Source organism: Carica papaya, chromosome 8, assembly GCF_054855325.1.
Source record: "Carica papaya isolate Zhongbai chromosome 8, ASM5485532v1, whole genome shotgun sequence".
In the NCBI taxonomy this organism is placed as follows: Eukaryota; Viridiplantae; Streptophyta; class Magnoliopsida; order Brassicales; family Caricaceae; genus Carica; species Carica papaya.
Genome location: NC_142316.1, coordinates 5,293,209 through 5,319,013, shown reverse-complemented (window position 1 = coordinate 5,319,013; position 25,805 = coordinate 5,293,209). Strand labels below are relative to the sequence as shown.

Below are 25,805 nucleotides of genomic sequence, written 5' to 3'. Positions count from 1 at the left end.
GCCTGCCACTAATCACTTCGATAAAATTACAATATATATTAAGTACCAAATTATGAGAAATATCAAGTAATTTGTCACTCTAATATCATACATGTTCCGGACATAATACGAATCAAAAGACAAAGGAAAAGAGCGACATGCTGTGTAATTTCAAGCTAAATTAACAAAGTACATTCTGATATTAATGTTCTTCAAAATCTCAAAATTTTTATGAGCACTTTATCATCTTCTATTAAAAATTTTATCCTCTCCTGATAACTGAAGAACTCAAATTCCAAAACTAAAACAAAAGTTCCAAACTTTAATTGACTTACTGAGGGAATTCCAAGCCTGAACAGTCGAATTTGGTAAATGCCACAGTCAATGGCAGTCGCTTGCTTCACTGTCCCTAGCTCTGCCGCAAAACGGCCATGGCGGACATCGAAGAAACCCAAACTCGAGAAAAGACAAAGGAATAGCTCAGTAGGTTTTGGAGCCGAGCGGAGAAAGGAACCTTTGTGGCAGTGCGTCGAAGGCTGTGGTGCTTGCTGCAAGCTAGACAAGGGCCCTGCCTTCCCCACTCCTGAAGAAATCTTTACTGATCCGTCTGTCGTCGAGGTTGGTTGCCTTCTACCCACAATCTGTTTGATAAAATGACGCTTCTGTTACATATGTTGTTTTCCTGCTCAGTTGCATTATCAATTTATCGTGGTGACTTAGAATCCATCTGGGTAGTTTTTGACTTTGAATTTTTTGTTTTAAATGCAATTTTGTAACTAAACTGATGAAATCAAAATTACCTTTTGACAAAAGGAAAAGCCAAATAGGTTTAGCTTATAGTTTTAGCTTCTTCTAATAAAAATTCGCACTTGAAACCACAAAAAGTCATACATTTAAAGTGATAACGTTTTTTACAATTATTTCAGCAGTATCTTTAAACCTCACTGCATGAATTACGAGTGCATTAACCGATCATTTATAGTGGCATTGTTGTTGGAGAAGATGGTGAAGTTAATTTCACATTGTATTCTTCTTGGTTGTGGCATTTGATCTTGATATCTTGAATTTCAGATGTACAGAAATCAGATTGGCCCAGATGGGTGGTGCATACACTATGAGAAAAACACACGTAAATGCTCAATTTATTCAGGTAAACACTCATGTAATCATGGCACCTGAAAACCCTATTATCTTTTCAAAATGTAGTAAGGGCTTTACATTACATTTCAGATCGTCCATTTTTTTGTCGTGTGGAGCCTGAAGTTTTCCAATCATTATACGGAGTCAAGAAGAATAAGTTCAACAAGGAAGCTTGCAGGTTCTTCCTTTTATTTTTCTTCAAATTATGGAAATCAAATGAAGGTCATAGATAGATTACCATTCTCCTTAGAAACTTTCTGGGTTTATACTATCTGGCGTTGCAGGTGCTGTAGAGATGCTATTAAAGATATATATGGTTCTAATTCAAAGGAACTGGAAAACTTCAACAGAGCAATAAGGGATTCTACTTAGTATAATTCCAAAGTTGGTCCTTGCTTCTTGATTAAACTTGTGAAGAAGAAGGTAAAGTATTTATTCATTACCTATTCACCATTGTGGTAAAGCTCAACAAGTGCCAAGTAAAATAGCACTTCCGTTATCAAACTGTAATCCCATCATATTTGGGGTGTATTTGCCATTTTTACTTGGAAACCTAGTTGCCGCTCTCCTTCAAGCATTTTCAGAATTGGTGCTGCTATGAAGATTTTTCAGATGGGTCCTGGTGCTATGAGGGGTGCATGGCATTCTTGTCGGATAAATTATTTTGTGCAAATGGTATACACTACCATCTGCAAGTGATAAAAAGGAAGCTCTAGCTGTGCGCAGAAGATCTTTGTAAATTACTCCAGATACCTTTCTTTTAGGCTTAGCTTAGTTACTGTTTTCTTTTTCTGGGTATGTTTAGATTCTACAGTGTTTATTTGCCCAGCAACAAGTTCCTGCTTTGAGATTTATGATTGTCATTGCACTTTATATACTTCTAAGAAAAGAAAAACCATCTTCTTTCTGTCCTCTCTTCTTAAAATGCTTCTTATCCTACAACGACAATTTTACATTTCAAATTTTGTAAACTTCAGTACTCACCCTCAATAATTTTGACAAGTCTTTCATAGTTTTTAACGTTTTGATCATCACTATATGTTGTTTTGAGGTGTATCAGGCTCTCTTCTGGTAAATACTGAGATGTTAGTAGTGCAGAATTTGGCTTTATTTACCCGGAATATATGTGTATGGATATATTCATTCCAACTTTTTCCTTAGCATTAGCATTTTCTTTGCTGAAAAGTGACTTGTATACCTGAAAGGAATATAGATTTTTGATTTCATATTACGTGCTCATATAGTCTTTTGTGAGCTCAAACTTCTTAATACCTGCTCTCTGATAGTTCAGTTTGAACTTATTATGAGTATAGATTATAGACTATTCAATTTAAGTTGTAATTAGTTTTTAGGATCGATAAATAAGGACCTCTAAAATTGGAAAAAAAAAAATTCCCATGATGTTTTGGGCGAATCTATGACCTTTAAACAAAGTGATCATAGATGAGATGATCAAAAGTGGAGGCATTTACTTTTTTGGGCGACTCTGCAAAATTTTTTATTAGATGCTCCGGCAACATCATCTTTTGCAGAAGAGGCCACTCTATCATTGCATTTTTCTACATAAAAACAGATTCCATTCAACCTCAAACGTTACAGTCGAATCTCCTATTGATATAAAGCTGGTGCCAACCTTCAATGTACAACAAACCTTTTGCAGAAACATCAAACCTCCTTTACATTCATCTTTAAAATACAAATCTTTCATGCTAAGTTACAAAGCATTTCTATTTCAATTCCAGAACAAGTATTGAAGCTATCTGCATCTATCAATGACTTACTACTCTTCCGAGATGCGAGAAATGCAGACAGTTCACAATCATCCATGTATTCTTGATTGGATTGATGATGTTCAACATGCTTATCGAGAAGCCCCTTTGCTATTCGATACTATTTCTGGCTTCAACTTTCATGGGCAAGAAGTAGGATGTGAATATGTAGAGCCTCCATTAAGTGGTTGGGAGGACTGGAAAGCTGAGCGTGACTCTCGTTTTGATTGTTGCTGGGGAGATAATTTCTTCTTCAATGACAATGATGACGACAAAGATAACACATACGATAATGGTTTGGAAGAATTACAAGATTCTCTCCAAAGTGAAGAAGAGTGTGATAGTAATATCAGTTACAGTGGATATGCTGATAACCGGGCTGATTATGATTATAATCCTTGGTCTGGCTGTGGGTTATGGTCCAGAGATGGTGAACAGGAAGATCCTCACAACTATTTCAGGCAAGATCTTGAACCTACATACAATCATAGAATAGATGGAACACTTTGCGAATCTATTTTTGGCTATTGGCCTTGTTTACTTCACAATCAAACAGACAGTGATGGTTAGTTAGTGAAGTATATGTCTGTGTAACTCCAGTGTTCATCTTTCAAAGAATTGCCGATCTCTAGATCAATAAATCTAAAACACACATTTTTTGCTAATTTCTTTGATTTGGTAAATTTTTGCCTACTTTCAACACAATAATCTGTTTCACGCAGATCTTATTCAAGAAATATGCACTACGATTCTATTGATCAATAAACCTGGACATCAAGGAGACTGACACTTAAGTGATTCGCACTATACACCTCAGAACACATGGTTCTTCATATGGAATTTAAACTTTTGCACATAACAAAAACATTTTCCATTTTCTTTTTCCTCAGTAGTAGAATTTTATGTAAGATCAACTTACTGTACAAGAGGTAATCAAGTTACCATCATCAGTCATCATATTACAGTTCCAAGGCCCAATTCATCCTCAATGTCATCACCATCTTCAAACAGTTTCAGAAACCGGGCCTGATCTTGCTGCCTCTTCCTTCTTTGCCAGTACTTATATCCCACTGCAACTGCAATAATCACCACAGTTGAGACCATAACACTGATTCCTATTACAAGAGCGACATTCATTCCCTTTTCTTTGTTGTGGTGTGGCGATATTGCATTGGAGGCTAAAAACACACAACAAACTTAAATCAGCTACCATTTTCGAATAATGAACCTAATTACAGTAAGATACATAGAGAGTTTTCTCATATTTCCCTCAATCATTTGATAGAAGAGATACATGCACACGACAAAGAGCTTTTCTGCTTACCTATAATGGCATAATCTAAATTCAGGCACTCAGCTTGAGGAATATTTCATGCATGACTATTTTTCAGAATTTCATAGAAAAATTACTATATCCAAAATTGTCCAAGATTCAGGACTTTTAATTGAAAGGCGAAAAATTCATATAAAATGTTTGGTGACGGATGCAATTCCAGGCACATACCTGGACCTGGCAAATCCATCCAAATTATTTATTTTTCGAAGTAAATGTGAAAAGATTCATTTCCATGAAATTCAAAAGATATCAAGAAGCAACTAGAGACTATCCATTAATGCAAACTTCTTTCCTAGAAATAGTAAAAAATGCTATATCATAAACTTCAACAGAGAAACAATGCAGGACACATACCAGCTGGATTTGGTTTGCATTCAGGACATCGAAAGGAAACATTTAATTCCTTTTCCTTGAAGTGCAAATATTTTCCATTGGTCATAAAATCAGAAGAACAAAATTCCCACTCATCAAATATGTCATCGGATTTAAGGGTGTCTTCCTCGTAGAATCCACATCGCTTGCACTTTGTGCTGGGAAGATCTGTAAGAGGCTGAAGCAATAAAAATCATAATCTGAGCATCAGCTACACCAAATAAACATTTTCATACTAAGCAGCAACTTTCCATAGAATCAAACAAAACAAGGAATGCATAAATTTTGAAAAAATTTGCTTCAGCTAACAGTAAATAAGCAAGTTCCAGATACTTAAACACAATTTTGCATATAAATATTGTAGTTGAATTCAGAGAGAAAAACAGAAAACAACAGCTGAAAACATGGGCCCAAATTCTTTTTTTTTTTTTTTTTTAAAAGGTCTAGTATTAAAAAGGCACCAAGGAGGTGCAACCCACATACAAAAGCTTTGTAATTTTATCAAAGTGCTGATCAAATCCCTTAAATATTCACTAGCGTAAAGAGGATGACCATTAATAAAAAAACTTAAGGTCTAAAACTAAGTATCCTTAAGTTTATCAAAAGAAAATTTTATGTTCTCAAAAGCCCTTTTATCTTTTTCCTTCCATATAACCCATAGACTACAGCCAAAGGAATAAGGCTTGCGCTCTTCTTGAAAGACATCCCTGTGGATACCTCTCCAAGCCAAAAACTCCTCTCTAACCAAACCAGCCATTTACCCAATTAACTCCCCTAAAGCTATATGCCACAGTGAAAGAATGAAGTCAAATGAAGGAGGATGTTAAAACATATGGAGTTACAAGCTTGTGCAAACATCAAAAAATATGGTTTGGAATCCAAATCCTAAAATGATTATGCAACCATCAAATTTGCCATCGTAGCTCAATATCTTACTTACATTAACTCTACGTTGCCTAGATTTTTAATTTTAGTGTCATATCCGAGTCAGACACAACAAGCTATTGGTGTGGACATGGGATGCATCCAGCACTTGGTGGCATTATAGACAATTGGTGATCTAGAAAAGATTTTTTCTTTTGAAAGTACTTGCGACTGTATGTGATACTCAGGCAGACATGCCTTCAGCCGGAGTGATCTAGAAAAGCTTATGATGAATGATAATATGAGGATGATGATAAACTTAAGATAGCAATTGAAAAAGGAACCATACATAGAAGTACATATTCTTGAATGTCTAAACTTTTTAATTTTTAATATTAAATACTTAATCAAGTATGTATATTACTAATGAGTCTAAAATCTTTTTGTGCCAAAGATAGTGTATTTTTTATGTATAAGATATTGTCATAGATCCCAAAAAGGTTATATTAGTTTTATTACTACTTTAGACAAAATGAATATAAGTTTCCATATCCAATCTGTGGACTTAATTGACTGAGTTTTTGCATCATTGACTGTAAAAAAATTATCGAGTCAAATATTTAGATCTACACCCATATCAGAAACTTGTATCCGAGTTCCAGCAACATATCATTAACAAAGCAGACCCAAGCCAAAAAGTTCTATCATATATTGTCGGAAAAGCTTACATTTCTCGGGACATCAAATGAAAATTGATAACTTCATTGGAATGTTTTAATTGAAAAAAAATACCAGTTTTAAATCAATCCACAAAGATAATGCACTATGATACTGGCAGTACCATCTCCTAATGAAAACCCAAGAAAATATTCAAGCAGAAATAATACAACTCCAAATTACTTCCATGGTACATAGTCGGTTAAATGAAGCACCTTGTCCCTCCAACTTTATTGCAAAATTTCTAATCTTCATCTTTTTTACCTTTTAATTCCCTGGTAAATGCCAAACATCAGCACCTATTAAACTGCAGAGTGCATTATAAAGTTTTTGCAAAATCTTGCAATTTTTTGGTCATTAAGTTCTATTTTATAATACTTTTAGTTGTTATTTTTTCTTTCTACATGATCATAAACTAACATTGAATTCTTAAGAAAAGTTTAGCAGGTTATGTCTTTCTCCACGTACTATGCATGCAGAGAGCAAGAAATCTCCATCAAAATTTCGTGGATAAATTGATTTAGAACTCCAATATTTCTATTCAACTAAACATGAGTTACAAATCGGAGATAAAAGTAAGCCCAGAAATGCATGCGATCTGAGAAGTCCTTACAAACAAATTCAGTCGCTTACGTACCTGCCAAGATTCTTCACCTCTGAAATTATACAATACATCAGGTTCCTTAACGTCGGGTAAGACCGTCTTGTTCTCTCCTTTACATTGAAAATAAACTGTTGGTTTTGATTTAAACCACTCGTGTGTTGTAAAAATCTGAATAGAATCGAGTGTCACTACTGATGAAAATAGAAATCCTGAAAAGAAAAACAGACATCCTCCATCTTCAGACTCCGAATTGACACCTAAAGGCTAAGGTTATAGCTACCATCAAATATTCAATGAACAGGTTTCTATTTCTGATAATTTGTAAACCTCGTAGATAGTTAATTTGAAAGAAAGGTTTAGGGGATTAAAAGCAGACGTTATCGAATGAAATCAATCTCTACGATTTAAACTAAAATCAGATAAAATGGAATCCGTTTGTTAGCGGAGAAAATGTACCCGGAAACCAGCTGAGGAAAATCCAGCAGAAAAGGAAAGTGCAACAACGAGTCGACGTAAGCATATGCCGGATCGGCATTGCTAGTTCAATTACCCTAGTTTAATCTTCAATTACCTTTTGATTAAACTGATTAATCCACTAACCAAATTTCCAAGAAAAGATTAGGAGCGGCCATGATCAAGGAGGAGAAGATGTTAAAGTTAGCTTTCCTCTTCTTTCATTAAATTATTTGGCGGTTTCTAAACTCTTCTTGCGTGCAGAGAGAGGGAGCGCGAAGTTAGTGGGCGGATCATGACCGATTCAATCACCGTGTTATTGGAGTCGGGTTGCGTCTTGCATACGCAGAGTGCGCATTACGCACCCACTGTCAAGATTCTGCCACGTTAAGCGAAACGATCTTACGTGGCGTGCGACGGACGTCGGTCGAATCGTAGGGTATTAAACCATTTGTTGTAATGTATACATGTATGAAAAAAATAAATACATGAATTTATACAGGTATGTAAATATGTACATCAATATGTACATACATATATATTTTACAGACAATTAATTTATACCTATATATTCATATTTAATCATGTGTAGTTAATATTTTCAATTTGGTGATGTAACTTAATATGATGCCCCCATTACTAACTTTATATATATATATACACATATATGTTAAATTCAATTCATTTTGAATACTTTATGAAACCTAATTATATTTAAAAAAATTAATTAAATTTTGGACGACTCCGGTCAATTATACAATAATAAATTCGTTATTAAACTTTATACATACTGTTCGTTATATTATGAAAGTTGGTCATGACCGAAGTTATTATCTTAACCGCAAGTGGGGGATGTCGAAGGTAAGACTCATTTTTTTTTCTTTCAAAATGGCATCCATAACTTGAAATAAAAATTAAGCATGTACAATGCAGGTGAATTTCCCTGTTTTGTCTATGAAAAAAAATGAAGCAAAAAAACTTGAAGAATAAACATGATACAACTTCCATATTGACTTTATGTTTCTGGTAGTTTCTGATAATCTAAGTTTTGTAATAATTGTGCTTTTACCAAAATATTGAAAATTTTTATGGTAACAAATATCTTTCTAATTCAAATTTCTTATTAAAAATAACCCAATGTTGAAGGCAATTCATACAAGATAAAAAAATTTGGATATCTTGTAAAATGTTTGAATTCTAGATACTAATTTTTGTATTTAAATTTGCCAATTTGATTGAAAATTTGGAAATAAAATTTTTGAAATTATTCTTTTATTTTTTTAAAATTTTATCTTAATGTATGTAATGTACATAGAATATAAATAATTTTTAAAAAATAAGAAATAAAAAAATTTTAGTACTAAAAATTAAAATGATTCGTATGTGATTTTTTGTAGTAAGAGAAAAATATAAAATTAAAGTTAATAAATACAAAGTTCAAATTGATTCGTTGATTAAGTTTTAACTATTGACTGTATATTAATTACTTGATTATACCTAAAACGTAAAAGTAAATAATTTCTCGGTGTATTTTGAAGTTCTTGATTATAAATAGTCAAACTATTTAATTGGATTGAATTATTTTAAAATTATTTTTGTTTTTCTATATTCTTCATACTTCAATTTTTATTATTTAACATTCCTTATACTAATTTGTGAATTACACACACTCTTTTTTGTGCGCTTATACGAGTAATTTGTAACTAGTTAAAGATGTAAGCTTTCTAAATTAATTATTCTAAGGAACTTTTTAAATGTTCTTCAATAAAGAAAAAGCAAAGAAGAATCTTGTACCTGCATATTATTCTCAAGTCAACCATTTGAAAAAAAAAAATAGAAATTAATATGATGTACTGTATATAAATATATTCTTTTAATCATAGTTTTATGTATTTAACTACGAATTTTTAAAATCACTATGAACTACACATGTGAAGAAATTTTAAGACCCAAAAATTTGGTAAGAACTTAGTAGAAAAATGAAAATTAAGTCAATAAAGTAGAAGGAAAGCAGAGGAAATTGAATTTACATTTGCAGAGAATTTTGATTGAAGGTCAATCAGAAGAGAAGACTTTTGTCTGAAGCTGATAAGCGCTTGTGAAAAAAGCTGGCCAAGAGAGATAAGTAGAAACTATGGTGCTTACAGTAGAAGCACCTACGAGCATATTCATTACAACTATTTGAAGCTGAATAGCTTCCAAAGGAGAAGCTCCTCCCATGATCAAACCAGTCATTGCTCCGGGAAGAGAAATCAATCCTACAGTCTTTGCATTGTCTAAAACTGGAGATACTGCAATAATCAATGCTCTTTTCATCTGCTCCATTGTTGCTTGTCTTGGATTTGCTCCAAGCGCCAATGCTGTTTCCACCTGCAACAAATTCAATTTATCATTCAATTCAATTTTTGCATAATCGATTAATTAATTGAGAAATTACCAGATTCATCTGTAGTTTGATGTCGTCGCGAAGTCTTTTCATGGTGACTCCAGTGACAGTCATGGCATTTCCGACCATCATACCGGCGACAGGGATGATGTAACGAGGAGTGAAAGGGAAAACACGAAGAATAACCAGTAAGAACATCGTGATTGAAGTTCCGGCGAGTATAGAAACTCCGGCGATATATTTTCCTCTCGGTACATGCTTAGCACGTTCTCCCGCCGTATAACCGGCTACAGATACCTGCAATATGTAGAAATTTGAATTAGATCTCTCTGTCCTTCTAGATCTTTCATTTATTATCATCTTAATAATTGAAGAAATTTGAATTCAAATTTTCTTTTCTTTGAATTCAAACATGCTTTTTAATTAACTCGAGTAAGAAATTAAATCTTCTAAGTACCATGAAAAGATAAGCGAGAATGATCCAAGCAATGTTTTGCCGGTTGAAAATGAACTGAAGAACAAAGCCAATAACAGAGAGTTGTAAAAAGGCTCTTAAAATAGAATAAATCATTTCTCCTTCCAGACCAAGCTTCTGCATAAACGATAACAAAACCGCCATGAGAACCACCGCAGTTGCAGCAACTGGTTTCAGCATACCTTTCAAGAACTCCGTTAACCAATCCAGATCCATTTTCTCCTTTTTCTTCTTCGGTGTTTATGGAGAGGGAGAATTTATCATTTAAAGTACAGAAGAGACCTTCCCCTGATAATACTACTTGCAGGATCTCGTGCTATCACTATCTGCTTACCTTAGCCATTTGGATTTTCCTTTTAGAAACCATATATATATATGTGTCTGTGTGTGCGTGTGTATATTATATATATGCTCTTGCCAAAAAGCAAACACATTTTTGTACGTACGATCCGTAGGAATCGGGGCAGGTTCGTCTTTTAATTTATTTTATTCCTTTTTATTATTTAGTTTATTTTATTCTTTATTTTTTTAATAAACATAAATCAAGCCCATTACGTCGGCATGATGGTGTGTTTTTTTAAAAAAAATTTTATTATTTTATTTTTTTCTATGGTAAGTGGTGTTATTCAATAAATTTCGTGTAGTAAAATTAAATTTTTAAAAATCAAACCCATGTAAATGTATTTAAAATTTTAACCCTCAATATTGTTATTAAAAATCGAATTTCAATTAATCAAAGTAAAAAAATATATATTTATTTATTTTTCGATAGATTAATCACTTCTAGTACAATAATATAATAGTAGCACGCAATATATGCTAAAATCTTTTATGCCCAATTAGAATTTTGAAGTGAATTTGATGGAAGGTAATTTTTTGATATGTTAAGAAATTTGACATTTCAATTATAAAGTGTGATAATAATAAGACCATTTTCAATTTAATTTATATTTTTAGAATAATTTATGATAAAAATAAGAATTTCGTATACATAATTCCTCCTATTTTTAGTTTAAAATTAAAATTAAAAATTTAAATAATGACTTGGTCTGAATTGTAAATTAAATTGTGGTTATAAACAACATGATTAGATTTTTTAAGTTGAAAAAAAAAAAAAATTCCAACTTGATTCTACACCTAACCCATTAACAACGACTATAGTTAGTATAAAAATTGTAATTCATAAGAAAGATAATTCCTAAAAAGTATAAAAAAGTTATAATGTAAGTTTTGACAAAAATTAATTAACATTGTGGAGGAAGCCATTAGAAAGGATTTTGTATTGCTCCACATCACATCACATCACTTGTACACGTTGATTGAGTTTTTGATAAACTAAGTGCTTTAAATGTCAAAGAAAAGATGAACGGGAATTGAAGACCTGGAGAAAATGGCCAATCTAAATATACTTAAAAGAATCAAATCTACCAATGTTATGTTTTGATATAATTGGGTGCTTTAATTTTGATAACCTAAATTTTGTTTAGATTATTTTATAGTATTTATAATAACCAAGCCCAAAGAAGAGAAGGGAGCCCAGGCCCAGGCCAAGGAAGAAAAAAAGAAAATAAATAAACCCTAGTAGAAGAAGGAGGAGGAGAAAAAAAAGGAGGAAGAAGGGGGCATAGCGCGTGGCGCCTATAGCGGGGAAAGAGGATGTTGGGCGCGTGGTGCGCACTACTGAAGAAGAAGAAGGAAAAAAAAAGAAAAAAAAAAAGAAAAAGAGGAAGGAAAAGGAGAAGGAGAAGGAGAAGGACGAAGGAAGTCGGGCGTGCGGTGTGCACGACCGAAAAAGCAAAATTGCGCGCAGTGCTGAACTCACGATGTGCGATGCTGGGCGCGCGGCGCACAACGCACGGTGCGGGATGCACGATGTTTGACGCGCTGTGTCCGGCGTGCGGCGTGTATTGCTGAGGAAGAAGAAGCAAAATGCGTGTTGGGTGGACTTGATCCGCGTGAAGCAGACCACGACGTGGTGTTCCAGATCTGTTCAAAGATCCGTGCAATGCTAAAAATCAGGGACCCGAAGAGAGAGACTGAAATCGCACTCTTTCGGATAAAAAGCCCAAAATTGACACCGATTTTGGTAAATTTTCTTCCACCTTATATTCATTTATTACTTTAAATTAAATTCTTAATCATGTCTATGAAAATCTTCGGAAAATTAGGAATATGAAACTGAAAAGGGAGGCGACTGTATGGAACCAAAGTCGTGCGAAAGCTTTGCTATTTCTTCTTTCATTGGAGATCCTTGTAAGAATTAAATTAGTTTTCATTCAAGGATTTCATGTTTTCATAAAATGATTTATTGATTTCAAAATTATTAATTTAAAAGTTTGATAGATGATTTAAGTATTATCCTGAAAGGTATTTTGCAAAGTTTCATATATATGTGAGTGAGTGTGTATTGAGCATCGGTGTCGTATAGGGTATATGTATAATAATATAGATACAAAATGTCGTGCGTGAATGAATAGGTAAAAATATAGTATACATAGGTTGTTGTTTATTTAACGTATAAGATTCCATGCATAAAAAGTAAATGGATTCTAGGGCATATTTACGTATGTAGCTATATATATATGAGTATGTAATATGTTGATACATAGGAAACTATACAAAAATGTATATATATATATATATGTATATTGGCATGACCGTAAATACAAAAATCCGTATGTGTGTAGGTGTAAAATAATGTAGGTAGTTTCGTAGGTGTAGAAACCGCTTATATGCATATTTGAAGTGAGAATATAGATGTATATATTTTGTATGAGTATAAGTAGTTTATGTGTGTTAAATCATAATTAGATAAAATATGTATATTGTAAGAAAGTATATATATGTACATAATTAGAATAGGTTTATGGTTAAATATAATGGTAACAAGATAAATTTAAGTAAGCAATGTGTGTAGATATGGATTACAGTTGCTCGTTGCTTACTTAGTACGTTGGGTGTATGTTCAATATGATATAAACTGTATATGTTGGACATACATGTATGCATGTGATTGCTTGCTCAAATGATTTTGTGTGAGTAATTTGTTGTTATGTATACTCATTATGAGTGGAATGAGTACGCATATCAGTTATGTAAATAGATGTGTGAGAGTGATGAGATTGGTTATTGGTTGTGTGAGTGAGAATATAAATTGATACTATTGTCGAATGTTAATTTTCCTTCAAATATATAAATATAATATTTTGGTAGAAAAAGAATAAAATATCAAGAATATTTGGGTTTCTAAAATTAGGATATGAAATAGAAACAATTTTTGAAGAAGAAAAAGCTCACCGGGTATCATGGAAGATAGTGTACGGACTTGGTACATAGAGTGAACCCTACTGTGGATGAGTTCTCAGTCGTATGGGGTTGGGAAGTCCCATACCGAACATGGTTAGCAATTGATTTAATTACGTTCATATCGGACGGGGTATTGAAACAATTTATAATTATGGCGTTCATTACCGGACGGGGTATGAAAACGGCCAATGAACTGTAAAAAAAATGTTTATACATCCGCGTGTAGTAAAAATCCCTATGGGCCCCCAGTGATATCGGTAAGGAAAATAACAATATATAATAGAAATGGAGATGATCTGGATATGTATCTAGTGTAGTTGATAGTATTTGTGAATGAAACAAAATTATTTAATTACGAATCCAATAAGATATGATGATATTTATTAATGAGAATAATATGTACGGTACCTAGATATAAATATGTTGGAATGGGTAATGAAAAGGATGTGGTTTTTAATCATTTCTTTTGTTATACTTGTGAAAATGATGATGAGTAAGGTTATTTTGCAAATTAGATTTCTATAAATATGAAATTTACATTGGTTTTATCAAGCTTGTATGAATGAATGTTTGCATATCTCTACTTTGAACACTACTTTATTCTTACTAAATCTGTGATGCTCATCCTAATTCACATCCCCCTCCTAGTGCAGATTAGTTAAGGTCAGGAGGGAGTTCAAGATCAAAGGAAGATTTCGAAGAATTCTTTAGCTATCTTAGACGTTTATTGTAAAGTAGATCTGAATGTATTATTATTATGAAATTTCTAAAGATTGTTGTGAGTCTCATGAATTATGATTCCGTACAAGGGATGTATTGTTGATTTCTACAGATAAACATAATGTTACGCAAAAAAATTTATCAGGTTCACATATAAGGTAACACTCTTTTCTCTCCAGAGAATTCGAATCGTTACAATTACTATCAGAGCCGCGTTTCTCGGAACTATTCCTTGTATCATGAGGTGTAGGGTTATTATGAGGTTTAAAGTCAAAGGAAATTAGGTGATATACACCTTAAAAGATTTTTTTGAAACTTCTTCTGAAAACATGGCAAAGCATAATTATAAGTTTTGAATTCTAAGGAGATAGGAGTTGCATAAGTAAGAATGTGATAAGTCTAGGAAATAAGAGGTTAGAGCTCTACTCCAAAGCCAATTGGGAATGGTGAATTTATAAAACTGTTGGAGCTTAAACTTCTATACCGAAAAGTTGATCCAATAAAAGTAAAATACTAAAGTAAAATTTTGTTTGGGCGGAAGGGGGGAATTAAATTTTCCCTCGAGTTTGGAAAAGGGGACCAAAGAGTTTACTATTGCTGACTGTGTCATGACCTATATCAAGATCATGAAATAATAGAGAGCTTGGAGGTTTGGACCATTCTTTCATCTTAGAAAGCTTCGATATAATCTTAATTACTTAGTTACTTGTTTTGTGGATATCATTGGATTTTCATAATAGATAATTATTTTACGAGGCGAGGCAGCCTTTAGCCTCTTATTTTCCTTATCTATGCTTGTACAAACACTTAGGTTATTGATGCTCTAATACTACTATCTCTAGCAATAGACATTACTACAGATAATTTTGGTTAATAGATAATTTACCTTTAATCGATTACTTACGAAATAGAAGACCCTTTAGAGACTAAGAATAAAGAGAATAAAAAAATAAAGAAAAAAAAGTAGACTTGTAAGCAATATTTTGGAAGACTAAATAATTATCCAATATTTTGATGCCTTTTAGAACTCCCCACAAAATTTCCTTTATGAAAAATGGATATCTTGCTTGTTCCGAATTCCCATCAAGGTTCCACATTGCAACTCATGTACCTCGTGGATGAAAGTATCATGAGAGATGAAATAAATCAAGTGCCTGGTAAATATATATATATATATTAAATGAGACAGAGTACACCTTATTAGTATTCATATTATTGAAAGTCTTTATTCCTCCTAAATTAAGTTCTAAGGAAGAAGAGGATATCCTAGGGACATGTTATGACCCTAAATCATTGATAATATAAAAATAAATCTGGAATATAATTCTTTTATACCAAAAGGGAACACAAAAATAGATGCAACATACCAAGATAAACCTTTAAAGGCAACACTATTAAAGTAGCGCAACGGAAGTGTGTTGTGGACCCATGACCATAACACATGAAAGTTTTCTCTCGAATGGACAGAGAAATTATTGATGGGATAAACATGAGATTTACACCCCAGGACTATACATATGAACGATCACACAAAAAATGTGAAAACCAAAAGGGTATAATACCTTACCTCAAAAGAATAAAAGAAGGAAAAGTTTTATCATTAGTAACAAGGCTATTAAATGACCTCCCGCATAAGAAACTCATAATGACTGTCAATAATAACTATAAATTCTACAAATCACCAAGTACACTCAAGAGGGCTTTTAGAAAAACTAATCGAGTTTTAAAGTAAAAAAGGTGGGGGGGGGGGGGGGGCAACAATCGTAAATTCAATGTCCTACAAGATTGACATCCTATTAGGATATACCAAAAGAAAAAAAAAAGAATCTTACCAAAAGCAAAATTCCTAAACATAATATGATTATTAGTAAAACTCAGATGACCTAAATTAATAACTAACCCAACTAAACCTTCATTTGCTAGTAGCCATAATGGTATGTTCTCAGCACATAATCAAACATTTTAAGAAAAATGATACATTTGAATGGAAACTCTTATTGAAGGACCTTGTCCCTCCTAAATTAAATTCCTAAAGAGAGAGTATCTCTGGCAATATGTTCTAACAACAAAATCCTTAGTATGAATAACGATTGCATATTATTTCCTCATTCTGAAATCGAAACATAAAATTTGTACGTTACACAAAGACATCAGATAGACCCATAAAATAGGCACTCCCAAATTAAAATTTAAACACATAGAGTAATTCTTTTTCAAATCAACACGGAATAAATGAGAACATGACAAACCCATGGATCATATCTCATGGTAATGCCTAAGAGTAATCACCTTAATATTTGGAAGCAGTGTAATACTTAACCCCGGGAAGATTGGAATAGGTGGATAATATAATCAATCTTAGTCAACCCATTATATGACCCTTATATCAAATACTCCTAATGATTCTACATAAGAAATATAAATTCCATAATTGTTTATATATATAAAAAAAAAAGAGGAAGCTTTGATACTAGAACATTTTTAGAATCTCCAAGGGTAATTTCGAAGGTCATAAAACAAATGATTTTCACTTAAGGATATGAACCTTGAGAGAATATAAACATACCATAGGGTTGAGGTTATCTAGGTAATTAAGAACTCATTGTTGTGAGGAATAGAAAATGCATGATTTATTAAGAGACTATTTGGAATAGTGACCAAACATGTCATGGTCCTCCCAATACTAAATGGTAACGACAATCACTTGAGTTGTAATTGGGAGATATTAGATAATTATGAAATTGGGAAACACAACATAAACCAGGATGATATTCCTTCATATAGATAAAATATAATCACACTGTCATTCTATTGAAGAAGCCATTGAAAAGTTAAAATGCTTAATAATTCACAAACCCAGAGTAAGATCAAATTTGGAGGACCAAATTTTTTTAAGGATGAGAGATTATAATAACCAGGCCCAAGGAAGAGAAGGGAGCGCAGACCCAGGCTAGGAAAAAAAAAGGAGACAAATAAACCCTAGCATAAGAAAAAAGAGAAGGAGGAAAAGAAGGAGGAAAAATATGGCATGGCGCGCAGGGCCGGGAAAAAGGATGTCAAGCGCGCAGTGTTGGGTGTGTGGTGCGCACTGACAAAGAAGAAGAAAAAGAAAAAGGAAAAAAAGAAATAAAAAAGGAAGGAGAAGGAGAAGGAGAAAGAGGAAGGAAGTAGGGCATGCAGCCGAAAAGGCAAAATTGCACGCAGTGCTGAACCTGCGGCGCGCAGCACACGGTGCTGGGTGCACGACGCGCAACATACGGTGCTGGGCGCACGGCGCGCGACGCGCAGTGCTTGACGCATTATGTCGGGCACGCAGCGCGTGTTGCTGAGGAAGAATAAGCAAAGTGTGTGTTCGGCGGACTTGATCCATGTAAAGCAGACCACGATGCAGCGTTCCAGATCTGTTCAAAGATCCGTGCGATGCCAAAAATTAGGGAACCGTATAGAGAGACCGAAGCCACTCTTTCGGATAAAAATGCCCAAATTCGACACTGATTTTGGTAAATTTTCTTCCACCTTACATTCAGTTATTACTTTAAATTAAATCCTTAATCATGTATATGAAAGTTTTAGAAAAATTAGGAATATGAAACTGAAAAGGGAGGCAATTGTATGGAACCAAAGTCGTGTGAAAGCTTTGCTATTTCTTCTTTCGTTGGAGATCTTGGTAAGAATTAAATTAGTTTTTATTCGAGGATTTTATGTTTTCATAAAATAATTTATTGATTTCAAAATTATTAATTTAAAAGTTTGATGGATGATTTAAGTGTTTTCCTGAAAGGTTTGCAAAGTTTCATATGTATGTGAGTGAGTGTGTATTGAGCGTTAGTGTCGTATAGGGTATATGTATAAATACAGACATGTCATGCGTGAATGAATAGGTTGTTGTTGTTTAACGTATAGGATTCCATGTATAAAAAGTAGATGGATTCTAGGGCATGTTTACGTATATAGCTATATATATGTGTGAGTATGTAATATGTTGATACATACGAAATTGTATGACATGTAAATAGATATACATGTATGTTGGTATGACTGTAAATAGTCCTACGCATTGAATCCGTATGTGTGTAGGTGTAAAATAATGTTAGTAGTTACGTAGTTGTAGAAACTGCTTATATGCATATTTGAAGTGAGAATATAGATGTATGTATTTTGTATGAGTATAAGTGGTTTATGTATGTTAAATCATAATTAGATGAAATATGTATATTGTAAGAAAGTATATATATGTACATAATTAGAATAGGTATATGGTTAAATATAATGGTAACAAGATAAATTAAAGTAAGCAATGTGTGTAGATATAGATTACGATTGCTTGTTGCTTATGTAGTACGTTGGGTGTATGTTTAATACAATATAAACTGTATATGTTGGACATACATGTATGCATGTGATTGTTTGCTCAAATGATTTTGTATGAGTAATTTGTTGTTATGTATACTCATTATGAGTGGAATGAGTGCGCATATCAGTTGTGTAAATAGATATGTGAGAGTGATGAGATTGGTTGTTGACTGTGTGAATGAGAATATAAATTGATACCATTGTTGGATGTAAATTTTTCTTCAAAAATATAAATATAAGATTTGGGTAGAAAAAGAATAAAATATAAAAAATGTTAGAATTTCTGAAATTGGGATATGAAATAGAAATAATCTTTGAAGAAGAAAAAGTTTATCGGGTATCATGGGAGAGAGTGTACGAACTTGGTACATAGGGTGAACCCTACGGATGAGTCCTCAGCTGTACAATGCTGGGAAGTCCCATATCGGACAGAGTGGAGAATTGATTTAATTACGTTCATACTGGACAGGGTATTGAAACAATCTATAGTTGTGGTGCCCATTACCGAATGGGGTATAAGGACGACCGATGAACTTTAAAATAAATATTTGTACATCCACTTGTAGCGGGGATCCCTATGGGCCCCTAGTAATATCGATAAGAAAAATGACAATATGTAATGAAAATTGAGATGATCTGGATGCGTATCTGGTGTGATTGATGGTATTTGTAAACGAAACGAAATTATTTGAATATAAATCCAATATGATATGATGATATTTATAAATGAGAATAATATGTACGGTACCTAGATATAAATGTTGGAATGAGTAATGAAAAGGATGTGGTTCTTGATTGTTTCTTTTGTTGTACTTGCGATAACGATGATGAGTAAGGTTGTCTTACAAATTGGATTTCTACGAATATGAAATTTGTGTTGGTTTTATCAAGACTTTATGAATGTATGTTTGCATATCTCTGCTCTGAATACTACTTTATTCTTGTTAAGTCCGTGAAGCTCACCTCAATTCATGCCTCCCCTCCCAGTGCAGATTAGTTTAGGTCATGAGGGAGTTCAAGATTAAAGGAAGACTTCGAAGAATCCTTTAGCTACCTTGAACGCTTATTGTAAAGTAGACCTAAATGTGTTATTATTATAAAATGTCAAAAGATTGTTTTGAGTCTCATGAATTATGATTCCGTACAAGAGATATATTGTTGATTTATGGAGATCAACATAATGTTGCGCAAAAAATTTATCAGGTTCACATGTGGGGTGATACTCTTTTCTCTTTAGAGAATTCAAATCGTTACAGTGTTCTTTATAATTTTTAGTAAAAAAATATTTAAAAAATGATTATTTTGTGAAATTATTGAGATCTGAAAGTTTTTTAAATGAATTTCTTAAAAATAGTTTAATCATCTTAAAGGTAGCAAATTACGTATTACAAGATATTAGTTGATGTGACAAATATTTGATATAATATAGTATATCTCATATTATGATAGATTTAAAGGTGTTTCAAGTATGTGATATGCCCCAATACATCACATATTGCAATAGATCGAGATATGTTTTAATTATATAATATGATTTGCTACATATTATAAAACATGAGAGGTGTTCTAAGATATGTGATGCGATGCAATGTCGACATAAACCACAATATATCAAGAGATTTTCGAGATATGTGATGTGACTCAATTTACAACATGTCATGACATCCAAAAAGTGTTCCAAGTATGTTATGCATAATGATATATATTGTGACACACCACTAGGTGTTACAAATATGTGATATAATATAGTGTATCCCATTCCATTACTCATTGATAAGTGTTCCAAGTATGTGGTGTGACCTAATATATCATATATTGCGATAAACTGAGAATGTTTTAGGTATGTGTGAAGTGCATCTAGTGCATTACGAAAGATTTTCACATTTTTTTTTATAAAAGAGTATGACAAATAATTTGAGCACTACACCACCTGACATGTTTTACAGCTAAAGAGTTAGGACACAACTTTTTTAGCTTTTAATGTCTAAATATGATATCTTCTTTTTATCTAATAGTTCTTTTTTACTTCGAAATTAAATTTTTTTTTGTATCATTTCAAATAAGCTCGAGAGATTTATTCTCAAATTTAAGAAAGAAATTCTTCATGTTTTTCTTGAGCCTTCATTAAATCTCAAAATAGACTTTCAGTTGTAAATTTATTCTTATGAGAAAATGAATATGAAATTTCATCTTCTATTCTATTTGGTTTTGCAAGGAAGATTAAGTTGGAAAACATCAGAGTGTGGTGAAGTAGACTACAAAATAATTAGCTTTCATAAGTAATTGTGGAAAGTAAATAGAAGTACAAATGATTTATGTCATAATATAGGGTAATGCATGATTAAAAGAACTCAAAAACATATTTCAAAATATCATAATTTAAAATTGTCAAGAGAAGAATCAAGCCCAGTTTTCTAAAATTTTTACAGTTATTATTGAATTTATTAAAAGAAGTTTGGAAGTAATTTTTTTATTAAAAAAATTGCAAAGATTTGTATAAAAAAAGGTCTAACTAGTCTAAAATAAACTCTATTAGTAGTGCTAATAAAAATTTCCTATCTTTTTAACCCTAATCATGTTTTATGCTAAATTTGGATAAGGAAAAGTAAGAGAGATTTACCTATTTGTGAAGAGGAATATGAGTGATGTATAAACAAGTCCTGGAGTTTGACATTGCTTATGGGGAGGCAAATTCTCGTTTGTCCTCATTGATAGAAGGCCTTGGTGGAAGAGAAACAAGAGAGGCAAAAGGAGATTGAAGGGCTTCAGAGAATGTTTGTAGCAAGATATCATGATAAATTTTAGAGAGTGAAGGAGAGACTAGAAACCGAAAATGTGACAATGTGGTCTTTTGAGCATTAGCAAGAGAAAAGAATGCAAGGAAAATAGAGAAAGAATTGCTAAAAGAGGACGAGAAGATGACTGAGGAAGTGATTAAGAAATGTTTTGAAGGGTTAGGGATTTGGCGTTTCATATTTTAGATATTCATTTTCTTCTTTTTTTTTAAAAAAAAAAATTATGATGCAAAGAATTAGAACTTTTATGTAATATATGAATATGCATCACACAATCTTGACACGTAGTTTATATTACGATGTAATGTGTAGATATGCATCATGCAAACAAAGAATTTCAACCCTCATTCACTTATATAAACTAAATTTTAGAATTGAAAACATATATAATTTTTTTAACTTAAAACTCATTTGAAAAATCTACATAAAATGAAAAAAAAAAAAAAGTTAACAAATTTAAAACACATTATTATAATTGCACATAAAATTTTATATAAAAAATTTTACATTGAATTTAAGAAAGTCCACTAGAAGATCCTTTAACTTAGTTCCTAGGAGCATAGACTTCATTATTTCTATTAAAATGATCAACTTCTGCAAACATAGCTTTTGAAATTACTTGTAGCAGAGCGAGCAACCGCTTAATAAGATAATTTGTTTACCTGTGGAGAAATTAATTTAATTACAAAATAAATTAAAGTTTCTGTTTTTACATAAACTAACTTTCTGTTATTTTAATATTTAGCCAAACTTTTTGACAGCAAAAGCCATCAGCCAAACAGAAACTTTATTTTCTAGAAGTAAATCATAGATTTAAAATATAAGGACTCTATTTCAACTATATATACATATATATATATATTTTAATCACATAATCTATATGGTAATCCAAAAACACAGATTCCTCATATAATGGTTGACACAGTGAGTACAGAAAGAACTGGTTTAGGTTGTTATCAACCCTGCAGAAGTACCAAAGCTGACAAAATTGCAAGATGGGTAACATTTAATACAGTAAATAGAAGATAATTAAAAGATAAAATTTAAGACCTTGGTTTCTCCTTCTTCTCTTTAAAAAGAGCAAGAAGGGAGACACCAGAAACCTTCACAACCTTGAACCTGACACCAGGAATATCACCAACAGCATGACCCTTACGTCCAAATCCAGCAATCAACACCTCATCCTATAACCAAATATAGAATCCGCGTGGACTCAGTTAAAGAGCAGGAAAAATCATACGTAAAAATATAGAAGTAAATTGAAAATGCACAAAGAGTACTTACATTCTCTTCGATGAAGTTCAAGCAACCATCATTTGGCACAAATGCAGCAATCTTCTTTCCATTTTTTATTAGTTGAACTCTAGCACACTTACGGATGGCAGAGTTAGGTTGCTTAGCCTCAATACCTCTGCACATCAAACAGCCACTTGCAAAGTTAAAAAATGCCAGTAATCACATAATGAATGCCAAGTACAACAGAGTTAAAAGGCTTACATCTTCTCAAGAACAATGCCTTTAGCATGAGAAGATCCTGCAAATGGCTTCTTCCACTCATTCCCAAGGTGGGACTTTTTGTATGACTTGTCAGCCCACCTTTGTCTTCTCCGGTGGGACTTCAGCTTGCGACCAGCTCCCATACCACGTGTCTTCCTGAGAAGAATACTCATTGTTTACATATTTATCACAGAATGAAAAGTAAAACATTGAAACCGATTTGCTTTTCTGTCTTGATAGGAAGAATTTTGAATTCAAACAATATCATAATATTACAATTGACATTCTAATTACTTATAAATAAGAGTTCACCCAATTAGAATAAACAGTATCAAGGGGCACCCATGTCTGCTTGTTTTAAGACATTTTAGTATTTTCCATATACATATATATATATATATGGAACTTGACATTCTAAAAAAAATTGCTTCGAGTCCCTTAACAGTTTTAACATTTACATATACAAACCAGAAACATGTTTGACATCAAAGTGGACTAGATGCCAGATCTACCTTCAAGCAACTGACATAATACCACAAACTTAATGTTTTCTTGTTGAAAAAATCAAATGATACAAAAATACGCTTTTACTCTTTAAATGAGAGTGCCTTCCTATCATCATTGAAGTTTAATTTCCGAGTCAATTTAGTTTCAGGGGTTTACATACACTCTCTCAAACTTAAAAACAAGCTTAGCTGATTTTTCTTCAGAATAATGTAAAGGAATAAACTAATTTTTAGTTCCATTCCCAATTGTCTCACTTCAAGAGGAATAATTTAACCTAGACTCTAGTCGAAAATTAAAAATTGCAAGAAAACAAATCAAAATATGAATCTGCTGCAAATAGCCTATAATCCAGCTAATCCTAAAACATCCATCAAGTTAGAAACAAAGAACCAAAACAAGAATAAACCTCACAAAACTGTACAGTAAGAACATACCCGTGAATGCTGAAATCACATTACCGCATGGAGCAAAAAAACGCTAATTTATCTAATAAAATTGGGGGATGTTGAAAGCCATGCCGTCAGAATTAGCGAAAAGGAGAAACCTGAAAGAGAAAACATACCCCATGGTGACTGCGAGGAGTACTTGGACTACGAGTCTGCGACTAGCCTGAGAAAGTGGAGAAAGCAGATAACAGCAGCGGCAAATTCAAAAAAGAAAGAGGAACATATACCTAACCTAGATTTTAAAAAAGATAAAATTACTGGGTCTCTTTGGGCTTAACAAAATACGTAGTTTGTTTTACGGGCTATATACACGCATATATATATAATATATATTATAATAATTTGGGACAACTTAAGATCTATGGTCATTTGTATATATATATATTAATATATATGTTTATAAGATGTTTAATAATAACAAGAATAACTCATATAATTGAATTATTACGCACTCCTAAAAGTGTTTGCCATTCTTGGCACGTATTTCTTGTCTGCATTCTTGGCACATTTCATCCATACATCTTTTCAATCACATTAAATTACGTTTACTAATGGACACATAGATAAATCTGGCCGCGCTATCGATAACTGCCGCAGAGGAGGGAGGCTGTGACCTCTCCAAAACTATCCACGCCCATCCAGAAACATATGACTTCTATTTAGTGGGGCCTTTTCTAATAGAGGCGATAGTTAAAGTCTGAACATATACATAACATACTAGCGGATGTATGGCGAACCCTTGGCAGTGTTAGTGTTAGTGTTAAGGATCTGGGGTCCGGTCGTATCTTGTTTCGTTTTTTCTACGAGGTAGACATTCAAAGAATTATAAATGGAGGCCCTTGGACTTTCAAAAGTCATCTTCTTGTTACACATAGACAGGAGCCTGGAGAGGACCCCGAAGAATGTTTCCATACATAGTTGTCCTTTCTGGGTTCAGGTTCATTCTTTACTGGTCGGCTATATCTTGGAACACATGACAGAATAGTTTGTAACGTCCTTGGGGGCTTTATAGATAATGATACTAAGACATCAAACTTTCCTCCTCAGGGTGTCATGCGAATTTGCATTGTAATAGATGTCACCAAACCTTTATTTCAACGGAAGAAATTGCAACTGCAGAATGGAACAACTTTATATGCATTGTTCAGGTATGAGAGGCTGTTGGTTTTTTGTTACCTGTGCGATTGGTTGGGTCACTTCGAATGTTTTTGCAAACTACTTCGACAACATGGTCCGTGTTGAAGAATGATTCAAAATTTGACTCTGTCTTTGTTTAGATTTGTTTCCACTATTCAAGCTAGACGCAAATAATAAATAGTTCGAGATATATGTTGGATAAGTTCTGATGTAATCCTATATAAAAGGCACCTCTACGTAGTCTTTATGTATTCAATTTTTTTTCTCAGTAAGTTATATAACAACTAAGCATCAGAACTTTATTTTTCTCTTCTTCTTTTTTTGTTTTGTCTCTTTCACGTTACTTTTCCTCAACAAATTTGGTATAAGAGTTTTATTGGTCTTTAGGTGAGCAAGTGTATCAGAGTTCTATAAGAATGGCAGCAGCTAGGTTTTCTTCTTCTCAACCACTCCTACTCATTTTCAATGGTGAGAAATACGAGTAGTTGAGTATCAAAACTAAGATGTTGCTCAAATTGCAAGAGCTATGGGATCTGGTGGAATATGGTTTTATTGAAATATTTGAACCCAATGAAGAAGAAGATATGAGACTGAAAGAAACCAGAAAGAGAGATGCCAAAGCATTGTTTATCCTATAACAAGCAGTCCATGAGACTATATTCTCACGAATTGCAGCAGCAACTACGTCAAAAGAAGCATGGTTAATTTTGCAGAAGGAATTTCAAGGTGATTCAAAGGTCATTATGGTAAGATTGCAGTCACTAAGACGTGACTTTGAAACCTTGATGATGAAAAATGGTGAACTGATTGCTGACTTCTTGTCACGAACAATGGCAATAGTCGGTCAAATGCGATCCTACGGCGAGTAGATTTCGGACGAAAAGATTGTTGCGAAAGTTTTGAGAAGCTTGACGCCAAAATTTGACCATGTGGTATCAGCTATAGAAGA

General features: G+C 32.9%; 4 protein-coding genes across 5 annotated transcripts; 1 reads left to right on the top strand and 3 right to left on the bottom strand.

The window, feature by feature from the left end:
* The first annotated feature begins 57 nt into the window (after positions 1-57).
* LOC110809892 (zinc/iron-chelating domain protein) lies at positions 58-3,553 on the top strand. Its single transcript, XM_022035858.2, has 4 exons — positions 58-597; positions 1,051-1,129; positions 1,210-1,297; positions 1,404-3,553. Exons 1-4 carry the CDS (start codon positions 352-354, stop codon positions 1,489-1,491), a joined length of 501 nt encoding a protein of 166 aa, XP_021891550.1. The 5' UTR covers positions 58-351; the 3' UTR covers positions 1,492-3,553.
* Positions 2,699-7,528, bottom strand: LOC110809910 (uncharacterized). Of its 2 annotated transcripts, XM_022035887.2 has the most exons (5): positions 7,238-7,528; positions 6,815-6,990; positions 4,579-4,774; positions 3,808-4,066; positions 2,699-3,363 (listed from the first exon to the last, which is right to left on the bottom strand). In XM_022035887.2, the coding sequence occupies exons 1-4, from the start codon at positions 7,314-7,316 to the stop codon at positions 3,843-3,845; spliced, it is 675 nt and encodes a 224-aa protein (XP_021891579.1). In that variant the 5' UTR covers positions 7,317-7,528; the 3' UTR covers positions 2,699-3,363; positions 3,808-3,842. The 2 variants fall into 2 exon arrangements, with proteins under 2 accessions (XP_021891579.1, XP_021891578.1); XM_022035886.2 differs by lacking the exon at positions 2,699-3,363 and having other exon boundaries at positions 3,745-4,066; positions 7,238-7,527.
* Positions 7,529-9,206: 1,678 nt separating this feature from the next.
* ALS3 (aluminum sensitive 3) lies at positions 9,207-10,425 on the bottom strand. The gene is made up of 3 exons (XM_022035860.2): positions 10,078-10,425; positions 9,672-9,917; positions 9,207-9,604 (listed from the first exon to the last, which is right to left on the bottom strand). The coding sequence occupies exons 1-3, from the start codon at positions 10,309-10,311 to the stop codon at positions 9,290-9,292; spliced, it is 795 nt and encodes a 264-aa protein (XP_021891552.2). The 5' UTR covers positions 10,312-10,425; the 3' UTR covers positions 9,207-9,289.
* Positions 10,426-22,153: 11,728 nt separating this feature from the next.
* On the bottom strand, positions 22,154-24,001 carry LOC110809891 (small ribosomal subunit protein uS12). Its single transcript, XM_022035857.2, has 4 exons — positions 23,836-24,001; positions 22,767-22,922; positions 22,554-22,680; positions 22,154-22,453 (listed from the first exon to the last, which is right to left on the bottom strand). The coding sequence occupies exons 1-4, from the start codon at positions 23,838-23,840 to the stop codon at positions 22,313-22,315; spliced, it is 429 nt and encodes a 142-aa protein (XP_021891549.1). The 5' UTR covers positions 23,841-24,001; the 3' UTR covers positions 22,154-22,312.
* Between the last annotated feature and the right edge of the window lie 1,804 nt (positions 24,002-25,805).